Here is a 22,144-nt window from a genome sequence, read left to right on the forward strand (position 1 = left end):
GGAGGAGGAGCACCAAGGTGAGGCAGTAGAATGCGAGGAGGGAGATGCAACACCCGATCTATTTTTGAAACATCCAGATACAACACTTGCAACATACGTCTAAAGACAGATGAAACACTTGAAACATGTGTATGAAACATTTACAAAAACACATTAAAAACACTTGAAACCATTGCATACACACGCAACATCTAGATAAAACGCTTGCAATATATGTTTAAAACATTTACAACATCCAGATAAACACACTTGCAACATACGTCTAAAAACAGATGAAACATTGGAAACAGAAGTTGTGCAGCATACGTGTACAACCATTACAACATATGTATCATCCCAATCTACGTTTACAACATCGATACGAAGCACTAGCTTGTAACATATCTATGAAACATCTGAAACACTTGAAACAGACACTTGCAACATGTGCTTTTGAGAGCAACATCTACTTGCTACTTGGACGAAATGGAGGCTCGTCGACGCGGAATAGCGGGGGAAGGGGGGATAGAGAGATGCCAACGGGTGGGCGTCCCCTACGGTAAGGTGCCCTCACAGTGGAGGCAGCAGCGCATGGGAGCCTGCGTTGCCCGTAGCGAGCGACCCCCGAGCTGGAGAAGGTGAGCGGCGGGCGAGCGGTGCGGTGGAGTCGGGCGCGGAGGTCGGATGGTGCGGTGGATAAAGCCGCTGCGGTGACCAGATCGAGCGTCTGGACGAGCGGATAATTATTATCGTTTGTATATGAAACAGACTCCATGAGACTGCAACGTCAAAGTTAATTATTCAATCCATGGTCAGGAAGCCAGCTGAAAGAATGCAATAGAAATACACCGGAGGTCCATTAACTTTTGGTGAAGTGTCATATAGGTCCATCAACTTTGAAAATGCATTTTTGGGTCTATTAACTTTCGTTTTATGTCATCTAGGTCCATCAGCTTTGACTCTTGCATTTTTGGTCCATGAACTTTTAAATAGTTCACTGCAGGTCCACGCATGCATGCATGCATGCACGTCGGCTTTTTGCGTCGGTGGAGCCATGCCTGCACTCGCCGCCGTCGCTCGTCTGCCGGGCATGCATGTGTGTTTTCCTGCTCAAATCATGACAGGGTTAGTGCATTTCGGCCCGGCTAACCGGCTAAGCGGCCCTGTGGCGAAGAGCTCGGATCCGGAGTGGAACTTCCAAGCGTCGGCGCCCCTCTCCATGAAGGCGGCGATGATGAGGAACTGGATGACGCCGAAGAAGCAGGTGTAGGAGGTGACGGACAGCCGCGCCGGGTACTTCTTCAGCACGGGGGCCTGCAGCACCAGCCGACCACGACAGGCAGTGCCCGATCAGGTACACGCACCCCATCGTCCAGTTCTTGTCGCCGGCCACGGCCGCCGCCGCTGGTCGTGGGGCCGAAGATGGTGGGGCCCTTGTAGAGCGTGATGACGGACGCGCCCGCCACGCACGCCAGCGTGCCGGCCACCTTGGCCACGCCGTCGCGGCGGTCCAGCCGGACCTTCTCGATCCGCAGCGCCGCGGCCATGGCGAAGGTGATGGCCGGGACCGAGTTCTGGATGGCGGACGCGAACGTCGGCGACGTGTTGTCCAGGCCCAGCAGGTAGAACCCTTGGTTCGCAGTGATGCTGACAACGTATTAACCATATCGACCGATTTGTGAATAATTTCATCGTCGTCACAATTACTACTAGGATTTATCAGCTGCTTGCTACGATGCAGCATGCATGCACATGTTGGTGTGGCTTACCCGCAGAGCGCGAGGAGGAAGAACTGGATGACGAAGTTGAGGGTCAGCTGCGGCCTGTCCTTCCTGCAGCAGGCAGTTCATAAACATCATCATCATCATCTCAGCGAGCACAGGCAGGCATGCATTATTGCAGCAGTGCAGTGGCAGTAGTACGGCCGGCGTACTTCTCTAGAAAGTAGGCGAAGGGGACGAGGAGGCAGAGCGCGATGATGTTGCGGTAGACGGGGAAGACGAGCTTGCTGATGCCCATGTTGAGCGCCAGCCGCGACACCACGTGGAACCCCGCGTAGCCGAACTGCAGCGCCAGCATCGCCACGTGCAGCTGCGCCTTCTCCGGCATGCCACACACCCGCCGCCCCTCCCCGGCGTCCGCCATTGTTAGCTCGCGCGACGAGCGATCCGTGGACTACGGGAGCGATCATGCCCACGCCGCCGTAGGCCGCCACGGTCTGGCCGGCCTCGATGCGTCCGCTCAGGCCCTGCTCTCGCAGAGCACCACCTTGCCGGTGCCCGCGGCGACGGTGAGCATCCATGGCTCGCCGTTGCCGACCGTGCCGGGGTCCGGCCCCGTGTTGCCCGCGACGTAGCTGACGAAGATGCCGCGCTCCATGGCCTTGAACGTGGCGATGGCGATGGAGTCGTAGTTGAACTGCATGCCCGAGTAGGAGCCGATGGAGAAGGACAGCACGTCGACGCCGTCCTTGATGGCGGCGTCCAGCCCGGCGATGATGTCCATGATGGAGCAGCGGTTGCGCGTGGATGATGAAGTTCTTCTGCTCCTGCAGGTACGCAGCGCCGCGGAGAGCCAGCGACAGGAGCAACAGCAGGGTGGCGCGACACCACAGGGCCGCTTAGCCGGTTAGCCGGGCCGAAATGCACTAACTCTGTCATGATTCGAGCAGGAAAACACACATGCATGCCCGACAGACGAGCGACGGCGGCGAGTGCAGGCATGGCTCCACCGACGCAAAAAGCCGACGTGCGTGCATGCATGCGTGGACCTGCAGTGAACCATTTTAAAAGTTCATGGACAAAAAATGCAAAAGTCAAAGCTGATGGACCTAGATGACACAAAACTAAAGTTAATGGACAAAAAATGCAGTTTCAAAGTTGATGGACCTAGATGATACTTCACCGAAAGTTAATGGACCTCCGGTGTATTTTACTCAATGCAATATATATACAGTTTACACATATACTAGAGCCTTTAATCGCAAACAAATATATGTACTACAGTACTACAAATCTGTGAACCACACTCTCGGGCAAACAATCAAGCACCACTGCACATGCAAACCACTCCACCAGAACAAAGAATCTTCCAATCCGCAGCTAGGTCGCCGCCGCGTGCGGTGCGATCACACTAGCGCGGCCGCAACGGCGAGCAGCAGCACTAGCGCCGGCGCCGCGGCGACGTGGGCGCTGGTTGCTGTTCTCCGGGCGGAGCTGGGCAGCACCATCGGCCTCGTCTGCCCCTGGCTCACCGGTGCCGTCGCCGTGGGGTCCACGGTAGGCGCCGCCGGAGCTTCTGGCGTCGCCGGCGTCGACGCGGGCGTGGAGGGTGTGTCTGCGACGGGGCCTGGAGCCGGGCTCTGCGCCGACGACGTGTCTGCATGCACAGCACAGCAACGGGTTAGCATCGGGCACCTGCAGAACAACTGCACTCGCTAGAGCTCACTCACGGTCACGCGCACGCACGACGACGTACCTCGGCACTGCAGCGGGACGGACATGGAGTCGCAGGCCTTGGGCAGCGACACGGCGAGCGTGCGGTTGACGGGGACGCCCAGCGCCGGCAGCGGCACGGCGCCCGTGAGGACGAGGCACGCGCAGCCGGTGCTGGCGTTCACCAGCGCCGCCAGCGACCGGCAGCATTCCCGCGTCGGCGGAGACCCGTTGCTGCTGTTGCTGGTCAGGAAGCTGAAGCACGGGGTGAAGCTGGTGAGCAGCGACGCCGTGCACGACGCCGCCCCCGCCGGCTGCTGCTGCCCCGACGCCACCGGCACCGCCGCCAGCAGCGCTGTCGTCACCAGCGCGGCCGCCGACAGCAGCCTAATCGTTGTCGTCAGGCTCATCAGCCCCATCGATGATCGATCGATCTGCTGCTGCTTCAATTCTCACGCGCCTGACGGCCGTCACAACACGAGTCGATCGATCGTGTTTCTGCTTGCAGAATGCAGACTTGCAGCTCGTTGCTGTGTCGCTCGCTAATTGCGTGATGCGTCGTCGTTGCAAAAGTGCTTTGCATTTAAAGTGATGCATGCTTGCATCGATCGGCGTCGTATGCTGGTAGTTAGGGAATCGGTTATGGTAGCATAACTACCTCAGCTAATCTCCACCATTCTCTAGTTGATTGTGACACGTGAGACGGTCGGTCCGGGTAGGCAGGGTTCGTCACCGTCACATCCATGATCCATCTGCCACGGAAGACACGTGTGACGATTGACGGACACTGAATTTGACCGGTCCTGGCGTCGTGCGTGGCATGGGGCATGAGCTCATATCAACTGCTGAAGCAAACGGGTGCTGTTTGCCTTTTCATATTTACACTAACTATTAATAAAATTAAATGATACTTTTAAAAATCAATACAAATTTATTGCCCTGTTCGCTTGGCTTATAAACCATTTTTTTTCAGCCAACGAACAGTATTTTTCTCTCGCAACAAATCGGCCAACAATACTTTCAGCCATGGCTCATCAGCTAAGTGAACAGGTTAGGGGTGGGGGTTTCAAAGTTCGAAATCTAGAATGTGTTAATTAACAACAAGCAACAATAGGCCCATTCTTTTGAGACCACTACAAACACAACAAATATATAATTGGTAACTGTTAGTGTGCATCTAAGGTATAATATCACTACTGCACAAAATGTTTATAGAGGTGGTCAGAAAGCCACTATAGAGCTGTAGAGGTGGCTCTTATTTATAGTTGCCTCTACGAATGGATTTATAGAGAGGACCTTTGTTTTCAGCCGCCTCTATAAATTGATCTTATAGGAGCGACCGAATACAGAGTCATATCTATAAATTGTTTTAAAAAAAATAACAAACCAGGTTCAAAAAGTAGTAATTGTTTTAATTAAAAAAGTAATAATTGTTTTTTATCCAAGAAAGCCCGATAAGTCAACCTTATAGTGATATGATTTTTGAATTTGAAAACGCTTGGCCACGGATATCCATCTCGTCGGGCGCGGCTCCCAGTGCTCCTTCCCTCCTATGCAACTGACTAGCCTTAAAAAAAAAGAAAAATTTCCCACTCGGACTGTAGTGTCCTCCTCAGCTGCTCCAAAGCCCCTCACCACACCTCCGGCCAACCCCGCCGCCGTAAGGTCCCGCAGCAGGGCGCTCTCTCTTTCCCGCTTCCTCCCCAGCATGGAGCGCCTGCTACGGCGTCTCTCTCGTGTGGCCTGCCCTTCCCGCACTGCTCCTTCCCGCGAGGCACTCGACCCCTTCCCTCACTGCTCCGCGCGCCCACGCCGCACCACCATCCATCGCTACGACCCATCCACCTCGCCCCGTAGAGGAAGGGGAGGCAAGGGAGGCCTGCGCTTGCGCCTAGGGAAGTATGTCCCTGCACCTGTGCCCCCATCCACCTCGCGTCATCGGCAGGAAAGGGAGGTCTGCGCCACCGCAGTTCCCCACCAGGTAGGCCGTGTCCGCTGGCAATGCTATGTTTTTCAAGCGTTTTCGGGCGTTTTCAGGTACGTTGCAAGACTATGTTTCATATGTATGTTTCAAGTGTTTCAGTTATTTTATATGTATGTTTCAAGTGTTTTTATACGGATGTTGCACAAGTAGATTGGGATGTTGTATATGTTGTAATGACTATACACGTATGTTTTAAGTGTATGTCCAAATGTTTCATCTGTTCCAAAAGAATATTACAAGTATTTTATCTGGATATTGTAAAAGTAGATCTGTATGTTCTATATACATGAATGTTGCAAGCATATGTTTCAAGTGTTTTTAGGCGTTTCATATATATGTTGCAAGTGTCTCATCTGGATGTTGCATATGTTTGCAATGATTTTTAAATATTTTTTTAGATGTTTTTGTAAGTGTTTCACACACTTGTTTGAAGTGTTTTATCTGCATTCTTTGGTATGCTGCAACAATTACATTTAGATATTTTAAAAGTAGATCGGATGTTGCATATAAGATACATGTGGAAAGCGGCCGGCAGCGCAGACGACGTTCGGTGCGGCGTGTGTGACGTCCGAGGCCACGCGGATCACCACTGGTGCGCTCGCTCATCAGCCTGTTCGGCAGGCCGTAAACGATCGTGGATTATTTACTGCTGGCTGATTTGGTATGAGAGAAAAATGCTATTCCAACTTATAATCCACGATCGTATACGAGGAAGCGAACAGCCTGCGTGAGTTTGACGCGCTAGGCGCTTGCTCGGTCTCCGTGGCAAGTCCCATCTCCCCTGCGGGTGCTCTTTTGGGCCCGAGAATATAAGGCCCAGCATTAGTTTGAGCCCACAGTGCAAGTGCAGAGTCAACCGTGTACTCTTTCTTTCTTCCCAAGACAGACACCCGTTCCTTCTCTTCTCTCCCAGTCGCCGCTCCTCAGTCCCCACACGCCGCCCGTCCGCCCGCGAAAAAGTCCGCATAGCCGCCGACGAGCGCCGGACTTGCCAGCTACTGCGCACCCACCCGTCTACCGCCGATGCTGCGCACCCATCTGCCACCTGAGGCTTGGCGGCGGCCGCTGCCCCAGGAGGCAGGAGCCCAAGATCAAAGCCCGCGCATTTCCTTCCACCGAACCGCAACGAGATCCAGGATCCCAGGTGGGCAACTTCGATGCGGCGGCCCTGAACCGCGATGGCTGTCCTCATCGCGGACCTCATCCTCAGACTCACAGGTCAGTCCAGTCAACGAACCCAGCCCAGCTCGTGGTATCTGTATCTCCCAGCCCTGGAAACCTTGAATCTGGCGACGGCGACGGTGGGGCGCGACTTGCAAGGTATTGTAGGTAGCTGTGGAAGAGGTGGAGCCGCTTGAGCGCATGGAGGCGGAGCCGCGGTATATAGCAGCGGCAAGACGGGATCGGGGACCCCCGCGCGGGGACGGGGACGGGGGAATGTTCGCGGAGACGAGTACGGGGCCAGTCTTACTCTTACCCCGCGGGGACGGGGATGGGAAAGCGTTCCCCATCGGGAATTCCCTGTTGACATCTCTACTTCTAAAGCTGCCTTGGCAACAACGGGAGTGACAGTGCAGAGCTTTTGCAATGTTGAAACTTGAAACCCATCAAAAATAGCTGCACTTACAAAATTTTATTTTATTTGTTTATTTGCTGGGGTTGGTTAAGTGAAAATATTGATAGAAAGTTGAAATTTATGATTATTTTTTTCTAGAACTCATGTAACCTGTACTAGTGTTATTCCTATCCCATTCTATTCCAATTTTCAACAAGTCATTCCCTTGTATTCACTGACACTAGATCTTCCTGCCCCCTTGATCATTCTAGAGACTTAAGGTAGTAATAGAAAATTTTCCTGAAGCATTCTCCTAGACTCCCTCAGCTGTAAAACCTTTGTTTATTTAATTCATCCCTCCTGATACTAGGAACCCAGAACAAGCAATGAATCATGAACATTTCTGAAATAGACCCGGTCGAGTAGTAGAGGTAGCTAAAAAATCCGAAGTAGGAAATTCACCAGATAAAAATTCGAACTTTCTATCAACATTTTCACTTAATGAACCCTGGCAAATAAACAGATAAAAATTTGAAACTGTTACCCCAGTTTCTTTATAAGTGCAGCTATTTTTTATGGCTTCAACATTGCCACAGTTCTGCACTGTCACTCCCATAGTCCCATTGTTGCCAAGGCTGCTTTGGAAGCTATGAAGCCAATGCCGTGGAGCATGGTTAATCCATGTTTGTTGCTATGAAAGTTCCCAGGGGACACATTCCTTGTCTTTTGCAGGAGGGGTCGCCCAGCTATAATTTATCCTGATTTACCATGTCAACTTGTAAAGTGTTCAGTTTTATTTCCAATTTTTTGTGTGGATCCAGTCACAAGAAAGAGAAACCTTTCAACTTCCTGTGGATATTGAAGGACAAACTTTCAACTCAAAATGAGTCTGTAGGTTCAACTTGTCGATTTGTCAGAACTTCTGTTCCCTGTGCCAATACAATCAACTGGACTGCTATAAGAACTGTTCCTGTATGCAGTAGTGTCCTTGTCTCATGTTTTCAATGATCTCACTAGAATTACTCAGATATAATAGCGGGTTTAGTTACTGAATCTTTTCTGTGTTGTTTGTTCAGAGCTAGCTGTATTCATGTGCAGTTTTGTGGTCTTTGTTCTTTAAATCTGATTTTTGTATTGTTTCCACTATACTCTGTTATCTAAACATCAACTATACATGATTGCTTGTGGTTCAAGTTACTTTAATACTTTAGTAGCATGTGTTTTGTCTGAAATCCTATAGAGTCCAACCAATTTTTGTACAAGTGTGCTCTTTATTTTATTCAGCTTATCTATGCTGCAGTAAGAGTATTCAGAACTGTCATGTGTTATTTGTTTGCTCTGTTTATCTGTGTTATATTTATATATATATGATATTATTCAACTTGATTCCAAAGTCTAAAAGAACAACTATGCTTATTTGGTGGTCTGAGTTCAGGGAACCACAGTTTTGTCTATCATTATGGCCTTACCATTTGTTTGCTTCGTTTCTTAAATGAACATGTGCCTATGGTGCTGAATAACTTTGATTAATACCTAAGAGTGTATTTCTGGTGTGTATTACATTACTGAAGTTAAGTTTTAGAATCTGAGTTTTTTAATTGTTGTTGTCATGAGTGGCCTTAATACCTATTAAAGCTTCCCTGCTTTTGCTATAAACAGATCTTGCAAATATGTTGTTTGATCATGCTATTGGATGCTGCTTCAACCAATATTCCCTTTGCAAAACACTGTTTTATCCTAGGCTTTGAATATTGGATCTTTTGGGTTCAAGCTAGGCGCTTAGTGAAGCTAACATCGATTATATGAGTTCGAAGCTAAGCCAAATTTTAGATCTCATGCACTTCATTCTTGGAATTTTATCAAAATTTTTAGGTGCCAGTGTCTTTCATCATATAATAAAAGCGGAAAGGGTGTTTGTCATGAAAACAGGCTTTGTTGAACTCCATGAATATATGTTTGTGATTATGAATATGTGTAGCTTGCATTCAAATAACTTAGTTCTCTTCCTTTTTTTAGAAGCATATTTTTCCTAGCAAAAAGATCTGGCATGTTTACCTACTCTTATGTTCTTCCTCTTCTACTCCTAATCTCTTTGGTTAATAGTTCCTCTCATGTCATTGCTGTATTGCCCTGCAGCCGTGGACTACAATGTGCATGAAGGCAGACTATACCACTCCTGTTGATTCTGTTGCCACCTCGGAGCAAACAGGTGGCGAAACTGAAGCCACCTCGGAGCAAACAGGTGGCGAAACTGAAGAGCCAGCCATTGTACCACCTGCTAATGAGTATACAGTGCAGGAGGCGGCTCCTCAACAGAAGTGTGCAAAGCTACACGACTTTTGCCTAGGGATACCTTTTGGTATGATTTCAGCTTTGTAGCTAGCAAATTTTTGGGTGAATACTGAATACCTTTAAGTAGAAGTTGCTTATTGCTTCAGTATTACTGATATAGCAGCATGGTTTGTTTCTATTTCTTCTTTCTTTCCGCACCCCTGAATAAATCTTTAAATAGGGCTTTAGGGAGCTTTCTAAACATTTTACCATTAGATCTAATCGGAAAACATTTATATATCTCAACCTTTTTGAGAGCTTCTGAATTTCTCCAATACTATGCTATCCATTCAATATTGTCTCTAAAATATTAGGAAAAATTCTAAAAATACAAATTTTCTCGTTCAGGTGGATTTTTATTCTCCATGGGCCTTGTTGGATTTCTGTTTTGGAGGAGCCCTGCAAGTCTTACTTTTGGTGTTGCACCTGGCCTTGCTATATTGGCCCTGGCTGTACTTAGCCTTAAGGTCTGGAGGAGTGGAAAGTCCAGTTTACCGTTCATACTGGCGCAAGCAGGTAGTTTATTTTCTGCAACACATCATCTTAGCAGATTTTGTTGAATCAGGGCTAAGCGTTTCGATGCAAGTTGACATTCTATAGATCTCCTTAAATGCTTTCTGAGCAGGCAATATTATGGTGTCTGTAAATATTTGGTCTTGCTATCCAGCTATCATAAGCTGAATTGAGGTTCTGCATGTGGAAACCTATGATAATTAATATGCTATGCACATTATTTGCAGGCATTGCCGCTGCGGTAGCATGGAAGCACTGCCAGGCATACACCACTGTAAGTCAGACTGTAATTTGTTTATCATGGACCCCACTTGGACTAGCTTTCTGATCAATCTTACTCTTCCATTACAGACGAGGAAGCTGCTTCCGTGGGGCTTCTATGTCGCACTGAGGTACTCCTTTATTTTTTCTTTTTTTTTGAAACCGCCTATGTTGTCTCAACATAGCAGGTTCCAAGCCCTTGTAAAGGAAGAGGGTTGTGATAGGCGTGGTGAGCCAACGTTAAATCTAGCCATTCTAATGGAGATGAAACCCGAAAGAAAACTGTTGGGCCACCCTCTTAGCGACGCGCTATATCGGAACCTGGGTATGGTGTTAAATGGGCAAGGGCCGGGTCGGCACCCCCTTGGTGACGCGCCATGTCGCGATCTGGGCATGGTGTCAAGTGAGCAAGGATCGGGTCGTCGCTTCCTTAGTGGCGTGCTACATCGGCGTCCGGGTGTAGTGAAAAATGAGCAAGGGTCTTCACATCTTGTTCGACGGGTGCGAAGGGTAAGGAAACTAGTCGAATCAACTAGGATCCGTTTAGGTAGTTGGAATGTAGGGTCGCTTACAGGTAAGTTAAGAGAATTAGTTGATGCCGTGACTAGGAGGCGTGTAAATATATTATGCGTTCAAGAGACTAAATGGAAGGGTCAGAAGGCGAAGGAGGTGGACAATACATGTTTCAAGCTTTGGTATATAGGGACAGTCGCGAATAGAAATGGAGTAGGAGTTTTGATTGATAAGAGCCTCAAGAATGGTGTGGTGGGAGTGAGAAGGCAAGGAGATATGATTATCTTGGTCAAGCTTGTTGTTGGTGATATGGTCTTGAACGTAATTAGTGCGTATGCCCCTCAAGTAGGCCTCGACGATAGTGCTAAGAGACAGTTCTGGGAAGACTTAGATAGCCTGATTAGAGCTGTACCTAGTAATGAGAAGCTTTTTTTTATATGAGGAGATCTTAATGGGCATGTAGATACTACAAGCGTAGGTTTCGAGGCAGTTCATGGAGGTTTTGGGTACGGTAATAGGAATCAGGAGGGGGAGGAAGTTCTGGACTTCGCGGTAGCTTTTGACCTGATGATAGCCAACACTTTCTTTAGAAAGAGAGAATCTCATCTAGTGACCTTCAGTAGCGGACAACACTCTAGCCAGATTGACTTTGTCCTCGCAAGAAGAAAGGACAAACGAGCATGCTTGGGCTGCAAGGTGATACCAGGGGAGTGTGTTGTTTCTCAACATAAGCTTTTGGTGGTAGACTTTCGTTTTTAGGTGCGTGCCCGTAGGGATAAACAAGCTAAGATTGAAAGAACAAAGTGACGGAAACTGAAAGGGGAGACGTCAGAGATATTCAGGGAAAGAGTTATCAAAGAGGATTTTTGGAAGGAAGAAGAGGACATAAACAATATGTGGGAGAAGATGACAACCAACATTCGGAAGGTGGCCTCAGAGGTGTGTGGAGTAACCAAAGAAAGTGGAGGCGAGGCTAAAGATACTTGGTGGTGGAACGAGGAAGTCCAAAGGGCTATTAAGGAGAAAGAATGCTATAGACGCTTGTACCATGACAGAAGTGTGGACAACATAGAGAAGTACAAGGTGGCAAAGAAGACTGCAAAGCAAGCTGTAAGTGTGGCAAAGGGTAGGGCATACGAGGATCTTTACCAATATTTGAGTATGAAGAAAGGAGAGAATGACATTTATAGGATGCTTAGGGTTCGTGAGAGAAAAACAAGGGACTTCAACCAAGTTAAGTGCATTAAGGATGAAAGGAAGCATCTCTTGGTGAAGGAGGATGAGATCCGACGTCGATGGCAAGAGTATTTTGACAAATTGTTCAATGGTGAGAATACGAAATCTTTTAGTTGGATGACTCTTTTGATGACACAAATAGGCGCTTTGTGTGGAGAATCCAAGAATCTGAGGTCAGAGAGGCGTTGAAAAGGATGAAAGGAGGTAAGGCGATGGGACCGGATGGTATCCCAATCGAGGTGTGGAGATGCCTTGGGGACATAGCTATAGTATGGCTAACCAAGCTGTTCAAACATATTTTTCGATCGAACAAGATGCCTGACGAGTGGAGAAGTATATTGGTACCGATCTATAAGAATAAAGAGGATATTTAAAGTTGTACTAGTTACCGGGGAATTAAGTTGAGCCATACTATGAAGCTATGGGAGAGAGTTATCGAGCATTGCTTAAGAACAATGACACGGGTCTCTATGAACCAATTTGGTTTCATGCCCGGAAGGTCAACCATGGAAGCTATTTTCTTAATAAGACAAGTTATGGAGCGGTATAGGGAGAAGAAGAATGACCTACACATGGTTTTTATTGACTTAGAGAAGGCTTATGATAAAATACCAAGAAATGTTATGTGGTGGGCTTTGGACAAACATAAAGTCCCAACGAAGTACGTCGGGCTCATTAAGGACATGTACAACAATGTTGTGACTAGTGTTCGAACAAGTGATTGAGACACGGATGACTTTCCGATTAGGATAGTACTACATCAAGGGTCAGCTTTGAGCCCTTATCTGTTTGCCTTAGTGATGGATGAGGTCACAAGGGACATACAAGGGGACATCCCTTGGTGTATATTTTTCGCGGATTATGTAGTGCTAGTTGATGAAAGCCGGATATGAGTGAATCAGAAACTGGAGTTATGACGGGAGACTTTGAAGTCCAAAGGTTTTAGACTCAGTAGAACTAAAATTGAGGATATGAGATATGACTTCGGCACTACTACTCGGGAGGGGGAAGATATTAGTTTGGAAGGTCAAATAGTGCCTAGGAATGATACCTTTCGATATTTAGGATCAATGCTACAGAGACGGGTATATTGATGAAGATGTTAGCCATAGAATCAAAGCAGGGTGGATGAAGTGGCGTCAAGCATCTGGTGTCCTATGTGACAAAAGAGTACCACAGAAGCTAAAAGACAAGTTTTATAGGACGGCGATTAGACCTGCTATGTTGTATGGTGCAGAATGTTGGCCTACAAAAAGACGACATGTTCAACAGATAAGTGTCGTGGAAATGTATGTTGGATTTGCGGTCATACGAGAAGGGATCGAGTTCGGAACGATGATGTACGTGATAGATTAGGGGTAGCACCAATTGAAGAAAAGCTTGTTCAACACCGGTTGAAATGGTTTGGACATGTCCAACGGAGACCTCCAGAGGCATCGGTGCGTAGTGGAATCTTAGGGTAGGATAGTAACGTGAAGAGAGGCAGAGGAAGACTGAAGTTGACTTGGGTAGAGGCAATAAAAGGAGACTTGAAATGATGGAATATACCCAAAGACTTAGCCTTATATAGGAGTGCTCGGAAAATAGCTATTTACGTGTCTAAACCTTGATTGCTTCTGTTGGGTTTCAACTCTAGCCTACCTCAACTTGTTTGGGACTTAAAGGCTTTGTTGTTGTTGTGGTGGTGGTGGAAATCCACTACTGTCATCTTTGTCTAAATTATGTTATGTCAATATGCCATTTCTCGCTGCCCTTCTGACAATCTCTTATTTTACCAGTGCTGCAATGATCTGCTTCTACTCCTATGTTGTTCTTGCTGGAGGGAATCCACCTCCTAAGAAGGCAAAGGCTGCTGCTTGATCTGATCTTGAAGACATTCACTGAATCTTCTCATAATTGTACTATATCTTTCTCTGCTGGTGAATACTGAACACAAAAGTTGTGTTTGGCTCTGTTACTTAGTAAAAGACTGAGGAGATAAGATTTTCCCTTATCCTGCGTAACTGTTGTTTCCTACATCAATAAAGGATGGTTTGGTTCCATCCCATTTTTTTGGGCTGGATTGAACCATGGTGGTAAATAGGGTTGTCCCAGGTTATTCCTTCTCGGCGGCATAGGACTTTGGGCAAAGACTTGCCTGGCTTATGCTAAGGCCGGCGGCGATGACATCCCTGACGTCATATCCCTCTTTGAAGGCGTGGTCAAAGAAGCTGTTGTGTCTAGTGAATTGCACGGCGATACCTTAATGGTACGTTAGAATCGTCTAAATATTGTGTCTTTGTCTTCTGTTGCTTAAGTGGTTATGCCTCATTTCACCTTTGTGCCGGGGCTGGGTTGTTGTTGACCACATCTTCGCCCTTGTGTTGGGGGTGTGGTTAGCTGTGAAGCCTAGTTTAGCTAGGTAGATTGTTGTTTTAACCTGGTTTTCCTAAATTAACAGAGCAATGTAGGGTTTTGCCTTGTTTTTCAAGCATTTTAACGTTTTCTTTTGCAACCTATCAACAACAATAATCTTTCAACAATTTTAGTGAGTGTTTTACTGGATAATGATTTGATAAACATTCATTAGTGTTAATATTTTTAGCCTCCGACTTGTGATCGATTACCACATGAAGTAGATTAGAGGGGTAGCACATGAGACATAGATATATTTTGGTTCAGACATGGGATGCCATACGTCTGGTGTATGATGATGCTTTTATCGTTTGTGTGGCGTGAGCTGGGTGTCAGATGCGAGTAGGCGATCCCAACTATGCTCTATCGGATGTGATCTAAGGTGGATGCCAATTGGGAGCTGTCTATTTCTCCTTATACATTCTGGGGACAGGGCTCTTTATATATTCCGGGGACAGTTGTATATGGTCATGATTAGGTTACAGATTGGTTTACTAGTCGGTTTATTGATAAATTCTAGTCGGTTATTACAACAAATCGGATTTGTTTCTTGTATGTATTGCCTTGCCTTGTCCACCACGTAGATAATATCTCCGTGTTGTCCGATCTTCTCATTAGTCGGCCCGACCAACCGTAGGGAGCGCATGTAGTAGAGAACTATGTAGCTGTCTTTTTTGTTTTTCTAAAATTATTTGTTGGTGAAGGCAATACAAAATATATAAGTTTTTCGGGATTGTCAGCACCCAGTTTCTCGCGCCCACGCGGGGTCGTGCTGCCCGGACGTCGCCCGTGGCATCCAACTGCACGCTGGGACCGTCTACACTCCCACTTGGCGCGGCGCCCCAGCAGCGGTAGCAGGTGGGTTCTATTGCAACATGTGCAACATCCGATCTACTTTTACAATATCTAGATGAAACACTTGCATCATACATCGAAAATAGCTAAAACATTTGCAACATAGTCTAAAACACTTGCAAAACAGCAGAAAAAACTTGAAAACACATGTGTAACCATTGCAAACATATGCAAACATCCAGATAAAATATTTACAACGTACGTATGAAAACACTTAAAACATTTGCATATATATGCAACATCCAGATCCATGTTTGCAACATCCAAATAAAACACTTGCAACATATATCTGAAATTGATAAAATATTTAGAACATACACTTGAAACATACGTGTATAGTCATTGCAACATGTGCAACATTCCGATCTACTTTTGCAGCATTGATATAAAACAATTGCAACGTACCTCTGAAATATCTGAAACAATTGAAACGTATGCTTGCAACAAGCGCTTTCAGCGCAATGTCACCTTGCTGCTTGGACGAATGGAGGCTATTCGTCGGCGGTGTAGAGGTTGGCGGCGGCGCGGAGCTCGCCGGTGCGGCAGCGGCGCGGGCAACTCGCCAGTAGGGTGACGTCACACGAAGCTCTTCTCCTTGCATGCTTGGCTGCTTGCTGTTGCTAGAGCATCCGTGGTGAATGCTTGCCGGCTCTGTGGAGGTGGCCACGGCGGGCGACGCGGTGGAGGCGGAGTATGGAAGATGGGCGGTGCGGTGGAGGCGGAGCGCAGCAGCAGAGAGTTCTTTTTAGCGTCCGTGGCCACAACATTACCGTATGTTTTTTTTTCCAAAAATATTTGTTGGTGAAGGCAATACAAAATATATATGTTCCACCATAACAGTACTTTATTCTGCTCAAGTGCTGATGATCAAAGGCTCAAACAACGTGAAAGAAATCTGGTAAAATACAGGTACTGCCAATTCAGAACATCAATTTAGTAACAAACAAATAATACATACTCAGCTAATAAAATATTCACCAAGACACTCCAGTGCTCCGTTATTTAGCTAACCACTGCCAAGGACGGATCACATAAACATTCGTTCACACATCAGGCCATCAGCGCAGCTCGAACTGCAAGCAGCAGTGCAAAACCAGCCGTCGCTGGCACGTCCGAGCTTGCTCTCCAGGCGGCGCTGGGCACAACCGTCGGCTTCGTCTGTACCTGGCTGATCGGTGGCGTCGCCGTGGCCGTGGGTTCCACAGGTGGAGCTGTCGCCGGTGCTTCAGGCTCCGGCGCTGCCGCCGTCGCTGGTGCTGCCCAGTTTGAAGGAAACCACCATCCATGGCGTTCATCAGTAACATTTCCACACACACAAAAAACTCTAACCATGTTCTGACAAGGTAGCTAGGTTCTTACGCAACGGGGCCATGAACATGGACGGCGCAGGCGCATCTGCGACGGGGCCTGGAGCTGGGCTCTGAGCTGACGACGCGTCTGCAAGCAAGATCATCACAGGATTGATACTTTAGCAATGTTACAATGGACGCTAGCTATAGTGCTATACTAGCTAGTCAGTGAATGCTCAGCTCGATGGATCACCTCGGCATTGCAGCTGGAGAGAGGTGGAGTTGCACGCCCTGGGGAGCGTGACGGCGAGCGTCCGGTTGACGGGCACGCCGAGAGGGACGCTGCCGGTGAGGATGAGGCAGGCGCAGCCGGCGCTCGCCTTGGTCAGCGCGCCCAGGGACCGGCAGCAGTCGTCGGTCGGGGAGGCGCCGCCGTTGGTGATGAAGTTGAGGCACGGCGTGAAGCTGGTGACCAGCGACGCCGTGCACGACACCGCGCCCGCGACGCCGGCGCCGGGCTGCCCGGACACCAGCGCCGGCGAGGCCAGCAGCAGCATCGCCACCGCGGCGGCCAAGGTGAGCATTAGCCTCGTCGTCGTCGTCATGCCCATCGACCGTATCTCTCTCTTTCTATGCTTCCGTGCACGACAGAGCTCTACTTTGCTGGCTGATGCGATGCGTCGTTGCAGATGTGCTCGCTCGTGTTTATATGTACACATAGTGATAAAAAAAGAGGACTGGGTGCATGACGCATGAGTGGAATGTGGTTGTGACTTGTGAGGTGTCTGCGTTGGTTCGTCAGAAGTTGGTCATGGTAGCATAACTACCGTAACTAATCTTTATATAGTATTCTCTTGCATTTGTCAAAAGTGTCGTCACCAAGATGGGAGACCGACCAGCTCAGGTAGGAAGGGTTCGTCACCAAATTATTTCTTAAATTGGTTTCTCACGAAAAAACAAGCTAAGCTAAGGGATAAAGTGTCACCATTTTCAACTTCTTAGGATGACACCTGTTACGAACAAAGACTTTCTTTCTGAGTGTCAACATCCATACAGCATGGGCTAATAAGTTAAATCTGCATCTACCTCTAGTCATCTTCATCTACCATTTGACGGGCAACATTATTATATATATGTACAATATTCTTGCATTAAGTATAAAAAAAATTCTTGCATTAGGTCTAACTATATATACCTCTTTCAAAATCTTTGCACACGTTTTCTCCGCAGTGCACTACTGCAGAAATGGCTTTTACAGACGCTAGCAAGCAATTTTAACTAGCATCATGAGCACCGTAGCTTACAAACCGTAACTGAAAATACATTTTTAAGGGAGTGTTCGGTTAAGTAAACAGTTTCTAAAAATATATCTATTTTTAGGGACGGCTCGCATAGGAGAACCACCCTAAAAAAATGATTTCCTGAGACAATTACGTATAACAACCGCCTCTAAAAATGGGTGATTTCTATGGGTTTGCATGCGGTTGACTTCCCCTCTGAAATGGCTGCAGTTGGAGCACAAATAAATTCATAATTTTTCAAAAGAAGTCGGTTGAAGACAATTTATTTAAAATTGTAGAGCTCGACGAGATCTAAAACTTTATAGTGGTAAAAATTTTATTCGAAATCATTCAGGGGCCCAGATATTTATATTAAGTTCTCAGATTTTGAATTTCAAATTTTTGAATTTTTCAAATGACCTTGAATGGAGACACACTATATCAAATTTGTAGTTCTCGACGAGATCTAGAACTTTATAGTTAAATTTTTTTCCATTTAAATCAATTACGAGTTGAAATATTAGTTATATAAGATTTGTACGTATTAGTACATATGGATATCACCATATATGTAGTCACAAGTGTTTGTGATGTGTGGTGGTACGCATGAGGCGAGAAGTCATGGGGTCGAATCCCCTCGGATGCACTTGTGCAAAACGAACTGAAAATTGAACCTATAATTGCTGGTCAATCCTATAGACCTTCAACCATGTTAAAAAATCGATAATGATCCAATATGGACGTCCGTCCGTGACTTCCCCCACCGCGCACTCATCGGGATGCCATGCCGTGCCCTTCCGCTATCACTTGTCGCCGCACGCCCTCGCTCCCTGCACCGCTCACCTGCATCCTAGTCATCTGTGCTGCTCGCTCCCTCGCCATCCGTCCGTCACCCACCGCCGTTGGGCGCACCGCTGAGCCAGCTGAAGGGACCGTGACGCCTAAGAGGGGGGGGGGGGGGTTGAATTAGGCAACTTAAAAATTCTAACTCTAAACTATGGCCTCTTTTTCTAACCCTAGCAAAACCTATGCAATAGATAAACTATCTAGATGTGCAACTACGGTTTTACTATTGTGTTGCTATCTCTACTGCAAACGTAGTAAAGTAATCAATGTAAATGCGGAAGCTAAAGAGCAAGGTAGAGATATGCAAACTCCCGTCGACGACTCCGGTATTTATACCGAGGTATCGAGAAGCACGCAAGCTTCCCCCTAGTCCTCGTTGGAGCCCCTCGCAACGAATCCCTCGCAAGGGCCAAGCTCCCGGTCGGGTAACTCCGTGGATAGCCTCGGGCCTTCCCCACACGCAAGTGGGTCTCCGATGTGCCTCTCGGCAAGCCTCTCCCGGATGCTCCCCACTGTCTTCACTATCAAGCTTCCGGCCGAAACGCCGCGGGCCTTGTTCCCTCCGGTACACGGTGGCGGCCACACCACAAACGCGGTTGGTGTGATCTCGCAAGACTTCAAGCCCCTCCGATGTACAACACTTGTGCTCGCAAGCATGGGGTGGCAAGAGGTATGCAAACCTCACTAAACACTAGGCATACACCGAGAGCAAGCGCATAAGCGGTGGTCTAATCAACCTAAGCACTTCGCAAAGCACTTATGCTAATCACCTAATAAAACACTAAGCACTATGCATGTGGAGATTACTAAAATGGTGTATCAACACCCTTGGTATGTTTTCTCTGCTCCACTTATCTCAAATGGCCGGTTGGGGGTTGTATTTATAAGCCCCACTGAGAAAGTAGCCGTTGGGGTCGAATTCCCGCGAAACTGCTACTGACTGGACACGTCCGGTCGTCCCGACCGTTGAGCCAGCAATACACTGATCGGACGCTGGCCAGCATCCGGTCGCCTGCCACCGGACGCGTTCGGTCACAGGTTTGCCGCTCTGGAACCTTACTGTAATCGATCGGACGCTGCTGTCCTACGTCCGGTCGGTTGCCGCCAGCGTCCGGTCCAGTGTCCGGTCGCCTGTCTGCCGAGCCACTTGCCCAGCGTCCGGTTGCTTGTCCAGCGTCCGGTCCTACATCCGGTCACCATAGTGAGCTCATTTCTTCACGATCTTGCGTACGGTTTGGTTCCAATCTTCATGCTTGGACTTTGCTTGATCTCTTGGGTCTTTTCTTGTGCTCCTAAGGTCTTGCTTGAGGTGTTGATCATCGGATCATCCCGTCGCCTTCGTCCAAGTCACGTCTTACACCCTATTGAACTACAAAACAAACACTTGTAAATTCATTAGTCTAATTTGGTTGTGTTGGTCATCAAACACCAAAATCCAAAGTAAATGGACCAAGGGTCCATTTTCCTTACAATCTCCCCCTTTTTGGTGATTGATGCCAACACGACCAAAGCAAGCAAATAATAAGAATTCGGAAGTTAAAAAAAACTACCTACTTGCTAGGATGCAATGCAAAGGGCAATGTTATATGATACTAATTGATAGATACTAATTGAAACTTTACTTAAAAGCTTGTCTTGCCCTTGCAAATGTCCCCATGTGATATTATGGATTAAAGCCTAGCTTTCTAAAAAAAATCTCCCATTACTTAGACTAACCCATAATTTACTTCCCTTCCTTTCTCAGACCATTACTACTTGTAACTAAATGCTTGTCTTTGGTCCGTCAAATTCTCCCCCTTTGGCATCCAACGCCGAAAAGGAAGACATTAGTAGCACAAGGGAGGGTCCAATTTCGTGATCCTTTGTGTATAGAGTGAAATGGATCACAAAATTTTGACTCTCACATTATATAGACTAAGCTCCCCCTAAATATATGCATACATATGGTATAAAGCAAAGCATATGCATAATTAGCAATTTATTGTACAAGAGAGTTTAATCTATATAATGCATGGAGAAAGCATATAAATATAAAATAAAATCAACATGATTATGCCAATTGAAGAATGATGCTTAACTCCGGGGACTCCAATTTCCTTACAATGAGACTACTACACATGTGATAGGTTTAAAAAAAATACCATTGGAACAAGTGTTAGTCTCAAAGGATCCAAGTTATAGATTAAGCTCCCTCTAAATTTGTGCACACAAGTGTTGAATACTTATAAAATTTGTGCACATTGATTTAAGTATCAAAATACCACTTGAAAGATGATATTTGGGAGAGATTATCTACAATTTGGATTTTGGCACATATTAGATAATTAATTGTAAAACAAGCTATGTGCCGTGCTCCTAAACAATTTTAAACCATGTAGGTTTGCTTCAAGGGTTGATATTGAAACCGAGCAAGCCTACCATATGATATACCTATTAAATGCATGAAAAAATATTTAAGCATGTAAATGCAAACATTAGGCATGAAAGATAACTAGATGCTTTAAGAGTATATCAATTGAAAAACAATACCAATTGAAATGAATACTAATTGAAAGTAAAGACATCTAGTTACCTAACATGGGAAGGGGAATTTGGATCCATAGTATTTACTAACCTACTTGGCAATGACTTTGTCCATCATGATGCACCCCATGAAATGCACCCAAGCTTTGCCAAGTCTCCAAATTCCCCGATCTCCGACGGACTTCTTATTTCCCTTTCGGGATCCAAACCTTCTTGGTGCTCTTCATGTTGGAAATGATTTCCTTTGGCACCCAAAAGCGTTTGACCCCATTGTTGGCTTGCTTGTTCACCTTGATGGCCACCACCTTGTCATTTTTCTTCTTCTTCAAGAGATAAGGTGTGGAGGCCTTCTTGTCCACCTTGTTGGTGTAGGTGTTGGAGAGCTTGCTTGTTTGCTTTTTCTCCTTCTTCTTTGCTCCTCCCCCATTCTTCACCTTGCACTCATAGGACTTGTGACCTTCCTTGTGGCACATGTAACAAACCACGGTTTGTCCTTCATCAAGCTTCTTCACTCTCTTGACGGTGTTATCTTGATGAAGTTGGGTTTGCTTCGCCTTGCCTTTCACTTGAGTCAAGTCCTTGGTGAGGCGAGCTACTTCTTACTTGAGTTGCTCATTCTCCTTTGCAACCTCTTGTGTGCATGTATCTACAATAACTTTCTCAACACAAACTTGGTTGCATAAAGGTGAGTCTAAACATAAATTATTACAAGAAGTAGAGGCATCCTTTTTATACATGTTAAAGATAGAACTTTTCTTTTTAGATGCCTTGGTGGGGTTTGTGCTGACGGCTTCAAGATTAGCAACTTTATTAGTTAGCTCATCATAATGTTTGCACATGGTTTCCATTTTAGCAAGCAAACAATTATATGCTTCTTGTGAGCTAGCTAACTTTTCTTTTAATTTTTCATTTTTCTTTAAAAGTTGCTCATCATTGATTGTGCATGCATTTGTTGTTGCACTAGCCTCAAGTTGCTCAATTTTAGTAGATAGTTCAACATTGAGATTTGCAAAGTTTTCATATTGTTCAAGCAAATTTTTGTATGCTTCTTGTGAACTACCTAGCTCTTCTTTTAAATTTTTGAGCTTCTTTTGTTGACTAGTGCAAACTTTAGCATATTTAAGATTTTGTTGCATAATTGTATTATAAGA

At 46.4% G+C, this 22,144-nt stretch overlaps 3 protein-coding genes and 1 pseudogene across 3 annotated transcripts; 1 reads left to right on the forward strand and 3 right to left on the reverse strand.

The window, feature by feature from the left end:
* Window positions 1-1,089: 1,089 nt before the first annotated feature.
* Window positions 1,090-2,124, reverse strand: LOC136542975 (protein WALLS ARE THIN 1-like; annotated as a pseudogene).
* Window positions 2,125-2,906: 782 nt separating this feature from the next.
* On the reverse strand, window positions 2,907-3,944 carry LOC136544763 (non-specific lipid transfer protein GPI-anchored 20-like). The gene is made up of 2 exons (XM_066536824.1): window positions 3,457-3,944; window positions 2,907-3,357 (listed from the first exon to the last, which is right to left on the reverse strand). The coding sequence occupies exons 1-2, from the start codon at window positions 3,830-3,832 to the stop codon at window positions 3,107-3,109; spliced, it is 627 nt and encodes a 208-aa protein (XP_066392921.1). The 5' UTR covers window positions 3,833-3,944; the 3' UTR covers window positions 2,907-3,106.
* Window positions 3,945-6,253: 2,309 nt separating this feature from the next.
* On the forward strand, window positions 6,254-13,874 carry LOC136544764 (protein FATTY ACID EXPORT 1, chloroplastic-like). Its single transcript, XM_066536825.1, has 6 exons — window positions 6,254-6,615; window positions 9,089-9,311; window positions 9,632-9,799; window positions 10,024-10,070; window positions 10,148-10,188; window positions 13,585-13,874. Exons 1-6 carry the CDS (start codon window positions 6,421-6,423, stop codon window positions 13,664-13,666), a joined length of 756 nt encoding a protein of 251 aa, XP_066392922.1. The 5' UTR covers window positions 6,254-6,420; the 3' UTR covers window positions 13,667-13,874.
* Window positions 13,875-15,888: 2,014 nt separating this feature from the next.
* On the reverse strand, window positions 15,889-17,007 carry LOC136544765 (non-specific lipid transfer protein GPI-anchored 20-like). The gene is made up of 3 exons (XM_066536826.1): window positions 16,598-17,007; window positions 16,415-16,492; window positions 15,889-16,311 (listed from the first exon to the last, which is right to left on the reverse strand). Exons 1-3 carry the CDS (start codon window positions 16,953-16,955, stop codon window positions 16,106-16,108), a joined length of 642 nt encoding a protein of 213 aa, XP_066392923.1. The 5' UTR covers window positions 16,956-17,007; the 3' UTR covers window positions 15,889-16,105.
* Between the last annotated feature and the right edge of the window lie 5,137 nt (window positions 17,008-22,144).

Source organism: Miscanthus floridulus, chromosome 3 (assembly GCF_019320115.1).
Source record: "Miscanthus floridulus cultivar M001 chromosome 3, ASM1932011v1, whole genome shotgun sequence".
Lineage (NCBI taxonomy): Eukaryota > Viridiplantae > Streptophyta > Magnoliopsida > Poales > Poaceae > Miscanthus > Miscanthus floridulus.

Bases quoted from the DNA above. Each gene is read 5' to 3' on its own strand.
- LOC136544763 (XM_066536824.1), bottom strand. From the start codon at position 3,832: ATGGGGCTGATGAGCCTGACGACAACGATTAGGCTGCTGTCGGCGGCC. The intron at 3,358-3,456 runs GTACGTCGTCGT...CTGTGCATGCAG, and splicing joins CGTCCCGCTGCAGTGCCGAG to ACACGTCGTCGGCGCAGAGC.
- LOC136544764 (XM_066536825.1), top strand. From the start codon at position 6,421: ATGCTGCGCACCCATCTGCCACCTGAGGCTTGGCGGCGGCCGCTGCCC. The intron at 9,800-10,023 runs GTAGTTTATTTT...CATTATTTGCAG, and splicing joins GTTCATACTGGCGCAAGCAG to GCATTGCCGCTGCGGTAGCA. The intron at 10,189-13,584 runs GTACTCCTTTAT...TTATTTTACCAG, and splicing joins GGCTTCTATGTCGCACTGAG to TGCTGCAATGATCTGCTTCT.
- LOC136544765 (XM_066536826.1), bottom strand. From the start codon at position 16,955: ATGGGCATGACGACGACGACGAGGCTAATGCTCACCTTGGCCGCCGCG. The intron at 16,493-16,597 runs GTGATCCATCGA...TCTTGCTTGCAG, and splicing joins TCTCCAGCTGCAATGCCGAG to ACGCGTCGTCAGCTCAGAGC. The intron at 16,312-16,414 runs GTAAGAACCTAG...CAAACTGGGCAG, and splicing joins CATGTTCATGGCCCCGTTGC to CACCAGCGACGGCGGCAGCG.